Source organism: Oreochromis aureus, linkage group 20 (genome assembly GCF_013358895.1).
Source record: "Oreochromis aureus strain Israel breed Guangdong linkage group 20, ZZ_aureus, whole genome shotgun sequence".
Classification (NCBI taxonomy): Eukaryota; Metazoa; Chordata; class Actinopteri; order Cichliformes; family Cichlidae; genus Oreochromis; species Oreochromis aureus.
The window spans coordinates 11,049,062-11,060,910 of NC_052961.1; the positions used below are offsets into that span (position 1 = coordinate 11,049,062).

Below are 11,849 nucleotides of genomic sequence, written 5' to 3' on the forward strand. Positions count from 1 at the left end.
TAAAATATTAAGACTAAGTCCTAAATATAAGAAGAGGTAGACCTGACGAGAGGTGATGTCTTATCGTATAACATCCGAGGAGATTTCCAGAGAATTTTCAGCCTTCAAACACTGAGCTCAGCTTACAGTGGCCAGTGTATACTATAAGCTACCATGACTTCAGTGCAATGCCTGACCTTTGGCTTCTATCCGCAGCTCATGTTGCTGTCTGTGTATTTCCACTTCAAGCAAAGCTGAACACGCTCGAGTTGTGGAGGCGCTGAAGGCTCTGATGTTATTTTAAAGGTGTGTCAGTGCCTTCGATGCGATCTGTTCTGCACTGCAGTGTCATTACTGTGCATAAAGCTGTCGTGTTGTTCGTGTTTGTTCTGCAGACTGCATGAAAAGAAAAACACAGATAAGCAAAGACACAAAGTGGTACAGGATATGAGACCATGTTTAATGGCAATACACCGCAAAAACTTTCACCACTTCAAACGTATCAATCAGTGCTTCCGTCCGTCTGTGAGATTGTCTATTATGTTACATAACTGAGTGCTGTGCTACAACAACAATAATATGCATTTACCAGCAAGAAGGAAGACCTGTGAAATGAAAGGTGCCACAGTGAGGTGAACAGTTTTCCACTTGTTTTGCTGTCACTCAAGCGGCTACCATTTCAGTCTTGTTTTCACTAAGTATTAAGGCAAAAACACACACACGACCATGTTTTTCTTTTGCATTTTGTAAACAAAATCCCATTTTTATAGTAAGTCTCTTATATTTACCACTAGGGTAATCTTTCTGTTGTTCTTTTGTCTCGTTTTTGAAGCGATAACGACTTGAAATTCACAAAAGTCAAAGTCCTTAAACAACAGGATTTGCTACATTGACAACAGTGAAAGTGCATTGTGATAGTGACTAAATAAACTAAAACGTAACACCACAGAGACTCTCCACATGACAAGAAAAGGTCATGACTGATCACTGATCACTTACAAAACAGCTCTAATACTACACTGTGCTTTAATACTAGGTTCACAATGTTGTACAAATGCAGTGATTATTATTATATATATATAAAACACAATGTGTATGAAAATATCGCCATAATTACTTTCTCCTTCCATTTGACTTTGCATACAATAGGCATAACTTCAAGAGGACTTTGTGTGCATGTTGATTAGCTTGATGGCTTATTTTAAAACCATGAAAAGGCACTTAGCTTGACAGAAGATCTGGGGCAAAATCACAAACGGCACAAAACGAAAATTAGTCCAATTAGGAAGAGGACAGTGGGTTCCTGCAACATTATTGAGAGGGAGACGACTCCACTCAGAAATATGACAGATGGCAGAAGATTCCTGTTTCTGTTATGCTCAGACTGGGGCTCGGAAAACCCTGACGCTGTGCTTGGTTCATTCTCTAATGACGTATCGGGGGAAATATGTGCAGCTTCTTCCTTCTCTTCCAAGGCTGAGACAGACTGAGCTACGCTTTCACTCACCTCAGTGACACCTGTACTCACTGAGGTGTTCTCTGGAAGCTCGGGTGATGGTAGAGCTTCACCTTCTGCTTTCAGAGATGTCTGAGTCTCAGCCACGGGAGACAAAAGTGCAGGCGTACTGGCTTCATGATTTACTGCAGACCTGCTGGAACTTTCTGATAATCCTTCAACAGGTTCACTCATTCCCACAGCAACGTCTCGCTCAAAGCCCTGTGTCACACTGGGAGTACAGGCACGCTCAGCAGGCAGTTCAAGGCAAGGATGACTGGCTGGTTTTTCTCCAGCTCCATCCTCTCCTGTTGTTGTCTCTGTGGCAGGAAGACACATGCAAGATGCTTCTAAAGGGATTTCCTCTCTGCCAGTCTGGGAGATGTCTGATCTGGGTTTGGAGTCTTGTTGCAGAAAAGGATGTGAGGCAGGCGGCGGCGTAGGGGGACTACTGTCTACGCGCTGCTCAGACGTCTGGTTGCCTAATTCACAGTGGAGTCTGGGTAAAGGCTGTGACTTATTTGGCTGTACTGGTTCGCTGGCACAGAGTACAAAGGATGAATTAGTTTGATGTGTGGTTTCGGAAGACATAGAAGGAAACTGTTCACCTGGGAATACAGTGTGAGCGGACAGCGTGCCATCGTCAGATGGAAGCTCTTGGTTGGGTGGGACAAAGGGACCAGACGGGTGAGCTGCGATCTGCTGAAGTAAAACAGCAAGACAACAGTGATAGCTAGGAGACAAAGGAGGAAAATTTGTATTCCACATTAACATTGCACACTGAGGGAAGAAAAGCATTATACTGCATACTAATGCTTTTCTGTGAAAAGGAACTCATGCTGAAGTTTTAGCTGTGAGGAAATGCAAACAATTCATGAGCAGTATGAAGAGGTGGACATGAATCTTTTTTCAAAATTATAGAAAAAGAAAAATCCCTCCCCTCTCCTTCCCTCAAATTTCCCTCCCAGGAGGGCAAAACAACAAATGTAGTTTAAATATTCCTTCCTTTAAGTGAAGTCCACACGGCACAAGTGAATCCAAAGGAGAAGAAAATTGGATCGGTGCAATTTTCTTAATTATTTTCTCCTCAAGTTTTCCCACGTTTACACATACTGAAGTAAGGGAGGCTGTTTGAACAGCAGGGACTGGACCAAATGTAATGCCTAAAAATACTTATTTACATTTTAACAGGATTTTATTCAAAAAAAGGAAAATAGCCATTAGCAAATAATGGAAAAGGAGTTTTCCCTGCTATGAGGCTGCCCTGACAAACATTCAAGGTCATATAATCATTGCAATATAAAACCAAAAGACAGACAAGAAAAACAGCACCAAGAAGAACATATGCAAAAGCTGGACACATAAAATATGAAGACGGTAACGGCTGATATAGGGCAGGTGGGTTTTAGTCAGCAGAAAGTAGCTAGATTTTTCTGTTTCACAAAAATCAAACCTACAAATATAATTGCAATATTTGGTCAGTTAATCCAAAAAATGGATTCTACTTTCCATGAAGGTTTTTAATTTGAGAATTTTATTGTTGTTTTTTTGTTGTAAAATGTGCAGATGAATCAGTTAAGATCACTTTGTAGACCAACAATCTATGACTAAAAAGCTTCAGGGAAACCATCAATTCAAATAAAGGAGTGCTAATGATATCAGTGTTTTAATGCCTTTGTGTAACTTTAATTTATTATACAAAAGTTGGGGTATCAGTTTGTTGGGAATTATAAAGCCCAGATTCTCAAAACCTACTGAATGATACAAGGAATGATGGGAAATGATGTTCACCTTTATTTATTTGTGGGGGGGTTTTAAATGTTCTGCCAAAAGGAAAAAGCATGCATGTGATCGCTGAGGTGAAACATGAGAATGAGCCAGAACAGCGTAACAGACACTTTTGTAGTATTGTGAGACATTAATATCAGATCACACTTTATCATGTTATTCTGTTAGGAGGTGGAGTGTGAGAATTTTTTTTATGTTATGCAGAACAAATTAAACTTTCCCTTCTAAAATACACAGTTATTATGGAAGCTGGTATATCGATGTCCACAGAAGCATTTTTGCTCCATTGCCATGTTTTCAGTCTTCATGCTAATTGTGCAACAAGTAAGTGAAAATATACCCACTGACCACTTTATTAGGTATACCTCCCATTGCCTTTAGAACTACCCTAATTCTTCATGCCATATATTCAAAAAGGTGCTGGAAACATTCCTCAGAAATTTTCATCCATATTGACATGATAGCATCACAAATCCATTACATGAATCTTGCTGTTGCACCACATCCAAAAGGTGCTCTGTTGGACTGAGATCTGTTGACTGTGGAGGACATTACAGTACAGTGAACTCGTTGTGTTCAAGAAACCAGTTTAAGATGATTTAATCTTTGTGAAATGGTGTGTTATCCTGCTGGAAGCAGCCATCAGACGCCACAAAGGGATGGTCATGCGCTTTAACAGTCCCAGCAACATATCCAGTCATCACCCATTCACACACACTGGTGATGGCAAGCTACGTGTAGCCACAGCCAAAAGATGCAGGCTGCCGAAACTGGTCCCAAGACAATGTGAAGTGTCTTGCCCAAGGACACACCACTGCAAGGACCATCACCACCAACTGAATCGCCCAAAGGGATGGATGGTGATACACTTAGGCTGTGGTGTAGAAAAGATGCATAACTGGTCCCAAGACAATGTCCCCTACACCACTGCAGGACCATCACCACCAGCTGAACTGATGATACAAGGCAGGATGCTTTCATGTTGTTTAAGGCAAATTTTGACATAAACAACAACAGTACACCTGCCAACATTTGTCCAGGTTTTCCACAGTTTCCTGTTTCTGTCATTGTTAGCTGACATATGTGGCACCTGGTGCGGTCTTCTGCTGCTGTAGACCATCTGCTTCAAGATTCAATGCACTTTCCATTCAGGTGTTTTGTGCATGCCTTGGTTGTAAAGAGTGGTTATTTGCCTAACTACAGAAAACTGCAGCTCATTGGATAGTTTCTCTTTTTCTGATCAATCTCTAAAATCCCTAGAAATGGTTATGTTGGAAAATCCATGAAAATCAGCAGTTCTCTGAAATACCATCAACAACCATGCTACATTCAGAGTGGCTTTCCCCCCCATTCTGACACTTAAGGAGAATATCTTGACCATCTTCTGTACATGCCTAAGTTGCGTTGCTGCTATGTGATTAACTTATTAGATAATTGCAGAAAGTATACCTAATAAAGTTACCAGCGAGTTTTAATGATAAGATACTTGAAGATGTCATGAACATGTTTAAAAACTCCAAGCAATGAAATAAAACACATTTTTGTATCATCCATATTGGTTCCATATTCAGACTTAAAGGCACAGGAGCACCACAAACTCAGAAGAATGACTTCCCACTGGGGGAAATCTTTTTTATTATTATTGTCCCACATGAATGCACAATATATTTGGGCTTTTCTTTATATCCGTGAATTTTCTTTATTTTCTTTATTTAATTTTATTTTTTAATCTAACTTTCTGCAAGAAAGCAACTAAATTCTAAAGTCTTCCTTTGAAGATATCAGCATGGTCACAGTGGTTCAATTTTCCTTTTTTGTGCACCACTGTGTGCAATCTAACACAAATATCAGCACCATTTCCACATAAAGAAAGCTGACAATACATTGCAGCACAACAGTGGACATCAGTACTGTTTCAAACAATGGAAGCATAGAGGATATTAGATGTGATCACATGTGGGTAAAAAAATATTAGTGTCCCGAGTTACTTAAAAGTACAAGAGATGTGAATTCAAATTAAAGTGTGCACAAACTTGAACAGCATGCGTCATGAATACGATGAGAAACTGAAAAAGAGACTGACATACAGCAGTGAGAAGCGAGACGTTACCTAAGTTGTTGCTGAAGCTTCAATGAGCTGTGAACAACACAAACAACCAAGCCAATGGTGATAAGGTTCAAAAGTTGATCAAACATGTTTGTTATGTTTTATTAGAAACATGGCTTGTCTAGAGGGATAAAGCACTTAGCCTGCTAACCTGTTAAATGTGAATTTGTCAAAAATTGCATGCAGATCAAGATTATTTTAACCAATCCAACAAGTAATTTACTGAATGTGTGTCCTCGCTTGGCAGGTGAGCCAACATAGGAGCAAATTCCAATCAAAACGGATTGTTTTAAACTTTTGAAGGATGAATCGGTACTCCTCCTGGTGACTTACAATCCCCATTCTTTTACTTTACTCTTACCTCTACATCAATCTCCGGCTTTACGATGACAGGACACACAGGCGTAGGCCGGAGAAGTCCCGGACGAGCCTCGGAGGTCCCTGCTTCTTCTGTTATTGTAAAACAGATGAAGACGTTATGAGAATGTGTTTAATAAGTTACGTTAATCACAAAAAATAAAAGATGCATTTTTTTAGCCTGGGTAAATACCTCTGTGACTCTTGGGTAAGTCTACCTGGCGGTAAGGACATTTACCTAACAATGATATATGTTGCCACTGAGCTGGATTGTGGCAAATGTAGGAACTGACATGTTTGTGACTTTTTCCTCTGCTCTCTAGTGCAATTTATATTATAGTGTGCCCACTTATATAATCAATAATTTAAGGGAATTAAATGAAACTCATCTTTAGAACATTACGTGTGAAAATCACAGTAGAAAGGTCTGTTTCTGAATCTTCCTCCCCTCACACTCAACCAGTCATAGCAGATGGCTGCCCCTCACTGAGCCTGGTTCATTCAGTTTGGTTCTGTTAAAAGGGGGTTTTTCCTTCCCACTGCCGCCAAATGTTTGCTCATAGGCAGTCGTCTGATTGTTGGTGCTTTCTCTGTATTATTGCGGGGCTTTAACCTTACAATAATGAGTGCCGTGAGGCAACTGTTGTTGGGATTTGGCACAATAAAAATAATAACTGAACTGAACTGAACAGTCTCGTGCTTGTGACAGCATGGAAACATTGATGCTGTCCCCAGTGTTAACTAGCTGCACACTTCTATTGATTGGTGGATTTAGACTGTAGAAAGAAAATATTTCTGGCATGAAACTGCTCACAAAATGTTCGTGGATTTTTTTCTTCAGTAACTAGGTCATGATTTATTGAAAGAGACATTGCTGCTGAGTTTTTCAATTTTATTTGTGAGCAGAAAGCATTTTCCATTTAGTCCTATTTTATCTAAGAGAAGGTAAACATTTTATCAACCCACATCTCCAAATGTGGGCAATAACTGCCAAAGCAATCTATATAGATAAACAGTTCAAATTTGAGCTGGAGTGAACTTGTGATATCGCCACTATGACAAAGGATAGTCTTATATCTATTTTAACCCATTTTAATAGTCCTTACACTTTATAAAAGTATAGTAAAAAATCTCCACATAAATTTAAATCATATAATCACGTAAGAATACAGCATATGTTAGATTTTAGGTTTTATTTCTTTTTGCCTTACTAGTGAGTGTGTACAAATGTATTCATTCTGTACCTTCTTCCTTTTCCAGCTCATCCTCTGACTCATTGTTCATACTGAAAGAGATGAGAGAAATTTGGGTTATAAGAAATACATGAAGACGTGACAAAACCATTGAGTAGTGTACACTTTAGATGCAAATGTAAATGTGTTTATTATTGTATACACACACAAAGCAACACTGCACAGAGGCTTTGTCTGCCAAGACACAAACAATGTAATTGTACATAGTAAAAATATATAGTGTAAGAAGGAGTTTGTAGTCACTTTTATTCTGACTGAAGCATAAGTAGATTCCATACGCTGGGTCAGACCTTACTATTTTTGTGTTATTAATATTTAAAGATCATTTTGAGCTATAAATGCTAAATATTTATATGCACCATCATCAACACCTGCTCTGGACAATAACACTTGTTCATTGTTAATGCGGTTAAGCTGCTAACGTGTTGAGGTACCCTTTTTTCATTGAACACAGGCTATCTCTTTGTATTATATTGCTCGTTTTGTATAGTTCCTGCACTCCTGGACTAGATGAGCATTTCATTAACAAGGACGGCAGGATAGAAATTGGAATTTCGTTCACCAATGGTAAGTACAAGCACAAGCCAATCCATTAAAAGTCATATTCAATATCAAAGCTGATGTATCAAATATAATTCTGGTGATCGAAATTACGGGAGAAGGAATTGAACTAAGTAGAATAAATGTATATTAGTTCATTGCATAATCCATGCCTATCTGACACTAATGAAAAGTGATCAAAATCATGACATAGAAAGGGTCTCTGAAGACTGTTCTCGCTCGAGATTAGGGGGATGCAACATTGCCAAGAGTCCAGCAAAGGGTGCCAAAAGAAATAAAAGGTCAAGACATGTGATGAGCATGTGACAAGAGCTACAGAAGCTGTTTGTTCCCCGTATCCAATTTTATCTGAGAGAGGCTGATTTATAATCCAAAAAAGATTTGATACACATTCTTGCTGAATTGATGACCTAAATTTGGTAATTTGGGAAACTCCAAGCACTTTATTTGTTTGTTTTATTTGTTTGTTTTTTAGGCTTTTGAATAAATTAACGCTAGCACCATGCCCTCATGAATAGCAAGCTAAATAAATCCTTTGGAACTTTTGGAAAAAATAAACAAGCAGACATTAAAAGAGATTTATTCCAGCTCCATATTTTTATTCTTGCACTCTGCTAGAGTAGCTTTCCATCATTCTGGGACTTGGTGAAGCTTCTTCCGCTATCTAAAACAAGCTCTTCAATCTTCTCCTTCTTTAAGCCAAGTTTATTATGATTGGATAACCCTTTGAGACAGAAGGTGTGAATGGCAAGTGGGTCAAAAATCATACAGATCCAAAACTAATTCAGAAATACTGACTAAAAGTCTGTCCTTTATACCTGTCTGAAAACTGCTTCGTATACTTGGTTCATATGGATTACTACCAAAAATGTAAAACTCTGGCTACTGTAACAGTGTTATGAGCAAAAATAAGGAAAATATTTCCCTTTAATCTTTCCATTATTCATTTAAAGATTTGAAAAGTAACTCTGAGAGATTCATCTGGCCCAAGAAGACACCTCAGTCACGTGTCTAGTCCAAACCCCGATCTTAACCTGACAGAATAAATAGTGCTTGATCTGTTTGTGTGGGTAGGTGTTGTACATTAAAGACTAATGTAGATAGAGTAATAGAGCAGATTCTGTTAGCACTACTTAAGGGCCGATCTTCAGATATGACACTGTTTGACTCGGGTCAAGACAAAAGCTCGACTAATTCAGCCCCAAACTGAACAAAATAAAACTCGAGCAAATCTCAGCAACTCGTAGTGCTCAAGGCAGATGACACTGAATCAAAAGGACATCACTACTCCACACAGGTGTTTAATATTTGATATCTTTTACTTCAGGTGGAAATGTAGTTAATTTCAACAGTATGTAATAAATTTGCATGTCTAGACTTGTTTTATCCCATAATAACCTTTCATCTTACTGGCTGCCTTGTTAATATGTTAAAAATCCAATTATCAGCTGACTTCAAAGCACTTAATCAACCTGTAGTGGCTGTTATGGTGGGAGATTGATACAGATTCTGCTCCCAAACCAATTTCTTTTCAATCAGTGACTCATCCATCCCTAACAACCCATCTGGTGCCTTCCTTCCTCCAAACAGCTGCAGTGGATACCTACATGACAACTACATCACTTTATAGTCAGCTTACTGCTTTTACACGTTCTCGCAAGCTTGGGCAACACAAGCAACTATCTTGCTTCACCATCGCTGCACATTGTGAGATTTAGCACACACTTTCATGTTAATATTACAGTAAATCAGGGGATTAGCTGAGTTTAATGGAGTAGCGAATGAAGCAAAAAGGGTCTGTGTGCCAGCCCTTAATTACAAAGGGAGAGGAGCCAATCGGTTCCTTTGAAATGGTTTTGCTCCCCTGATGACTCCAATAGAAAAGGTCAGAGGTAAATTTTAGTGCAGGGAAACGCCACGGCTGAAAACGACACCTGCCCTTTGCCTATTTTGAATGCCTCAGACACTGCTGGGTGATTGGTACACTGAGCAGGGAGTGTTCTTCCAAAAAATCTCTTTCTGTACCTCGCTACAGGCTGTAATCGTAAAAGGGAAAACTATTAAAGGGAAAACTTTGTGAACTCAACTAGGCAGCTTTCCTGTTGTCCTTGTACTTTGGTTATGCAACAGACCGAGCCACTTTCCTTACAGCCTGCTCTGTTTGAGTTCTTTCTGGGCTAGATGCACTCTCTGGGCAGAACCACTACATTGAGCTGAATACTCATTCCAGGCATAAAGCGCTCAGTGAATTAGTAAGCAGGTATAGTTTTGTAGCTGTTGCACAGGCCCTACCTCTGTGGCATCCATATCTTTTTCATAATTACATAACTAATATAGAAATTATCACTTTTTTGCAGTAAAGCCATTTTGGTCTATGAGCATCCACATTTCTCTTCTGATTAATAGGATGGACAGCTTTTGTGGACCTTAAACTGACTGAGGCTTGATGGTGACCTTATAATTCTGTGGATGTTTTGGATAAAAGGCATGGGAGGCAGAGATTGGGCAAAATATTACACAAACAGCCTTCTAAGTCTTTGTCCTTTGGGGTGTCTAACTGACAAGTGTGACAGGAAATGTACCTGTAAGCTTTTGGAGGTTTCAGGATACTTTTCATTTCCTGTGTGTTGATGTTTGTATGAGGTGAATCATCTTCGTAGGTCAGGAGCAGAGTTACCACATAGTTCATAGAGGAGTTATTAGCCCAGTAATCACCATCAGAGGTTTCATAGCGTACAACGAACTCAATGCGAGAGCCATGTGTGGTATAAGGTGGCGCAAAAGACAGCTTGAAGGAGAACTTGTCAGTTTCTCCATCGTGAGATCCCGGGACATACTCTGCTGGGTGATCGAAGTAAGTGGCCCAATTGTCCATTGTCGATCTGACGTAAACTGCTTTGTGGAAGGAAATGTTCAGCACTCGTATAACCCCTGTGAATGCGAGAGGTTCGTTCTCAGCTGGAGACATCTGCTCAACCTCCACTTTATTGGTGCGCACAGCCTGCAGCAGAGCATTACCGGTGGGTGCATGAAACTCTGGGTGCACATGATAGGCTGGCTCTCGCTCAGGCTTCCGATATTTTGCCTCCTCTTCGTCCCACTTTGCAATAGAGTCTTCATCGTCCGAATCAAAGGCAACAAATTCCTTCACATCCACCAGATCCCCACCTGTTGTATCGGCAAATGACACTCTCTTCCCGGCGGACAGCGCCAAGTGGATCCGCATATACTCAGCGGTCTCATCGAAAATTGACGCACCTCGCTTTCTGGGCACCGGGGAGCATCTTGGGATGAAGCGGACGTCTTCGGTGTCATCATCATCATCGTCATCATTCTGGTTATCTTCGGCGTCCATTGGTGACCTACTATCTGCGTCCTCGCCTGATCTGCCTGTTTTTATCGTTTTAAAAAGACCCTCTTGGCTTGGTATGGTCAAAAAAGACATTTTTTATTATTATTTTTGTAGACGTATACACTCAAAGGAGCCGAAGACTACATATGGCGTCTCTAAAGAGCTACCAAATACTCATGATTTGCGCAGCTGTGGTCAGTGATGATCCAGCGCTGTCGCTGCGTAACGCACAGTGCCTCTCCAGTCAACGTGTGGCGTTAAATGTCACCCATGGAAAGCTTGTCTTTAGTGCCAGCCCTTGTGACAGTGTATCCCCTGGTTTTACATGACTTTATGCACGGCAGTTTGGCTGCTGTCGTGGAAGCACCAGCCCCTAATTTTAGTACTGACCTACCGGGTTTCCATGCCCTAAATTTGTTGATAAGTTGGTATAATCCTGCGGCTCCCCCTTGTTCTGTTTGGTTCGGCCTGGCTATGCGCCTGCTGCTGGAAATAGCATATTAATGTCATAAATGCCAGCGTTGGAAAGACAGGCTGCATGCGTATTTATTGAAACCACTTTAGAGACAATCAGGTGGGAATTATTATTTCAAGATGGCCTCTCCAAATTCCCTCTCTCCAAGCCTGAATTCATGGAAGACTTAGTCTGTGATACATTATGTTCGTTAAAGTTTAGGCCATTTTAATTCCACCACACTGGGGAAAGTTTTACCATTGAGTATGAGCAGCTGTCAGTGTAATTTAATACCAGTCCAGTTGTAGCTACAGTGGTTGAGATGGTAAGAAAATCTAAAGTAACCCATTGTGATAAAAATATGAAATTATGCAAAGATTATTGATTGGACTTCATAATACGGCTCGTATTTTATTGTACAAGCCGTGAAATACGTGAGTAAGCAGCCTAAGTAAGTAAGATTTAAGAGCTTCTCAAGAACAAAATTCTCGAAGTGCTTTACA

At 40.0% G+C, this 11,849-nt stretch overlaps 1 protein-coding gene across 4 annotated transcripts; it reads right to left on the minus strand.

Annotated features, from left to right (window-relative positions):
- Positions 1–431: 431 nt before the first annotated feature.
- Positions 432–11,159, minus strand: si:ch211-167b20.8 (protein phosphatase 1 regulatory subunit 3A). Of its 4 annotated transcripts, none has more exons than XM_031738850.2 (5): positions 10,123–11,159; positions 6,971–7,011; positions 5,731–5,819; positions 5,373–5,399; positions 2,056–2,173 (listed from the first exon to the last, which is right to left on the minus strand). In XM_031738850.2, exons 1-4 carry the CDS (start codon positions 10,983–10,985, stop codon positions 5,373–5,375), a joined length of 1,020 nt encoding a protein of 339 aa, XP_031594710.2. In that variant the 5' UTR covers positions 10,986–11,159; the 3' UTR covers positions 2,056–2,173. The 4 variants fall into 4 exon arrangements, with proteins under 4 accessions (XP_031594708.2, XP_031594707.2, XP_031594710.2 ...); XM_031738849.2 differs by having other exon boundaries at positions 2,057–2,176; XM_031738848.2 differs by lacking the exon at positions 5,373–5,399 and having other exon boundaries at positions 432–2,173; positions 10,123–11,153.
- Between the last annotated feature and the right edge of the window lie 690 nt (positions 11,160–11,849).

Bases quoted from the DNA above. Each gene is read 5' to 3' on its own strand.
- si:ch211-167b20.8 (XM_031738847.2), bottom strand. From the start codon at position 10,985: ATGTCTTTTTTGACCATACCAAGCCAAGAGGGTCTTTTTAAAACGATA. The intron at 7,012-10,122 runs GTACATTTCCTG...CATCTCTTTCAG, and splicing joins AAACCTCCAAAAGCTTACAG to TATGAACAATGAGTCAGAGG. The intron at 5,820-6,970 runs GTACAGAATGAA...TTACAATAACAG, and splicing joins TGAGCTGGAAAAGGAAGAAG to AAGAAGCAGGGACCTCCGAG.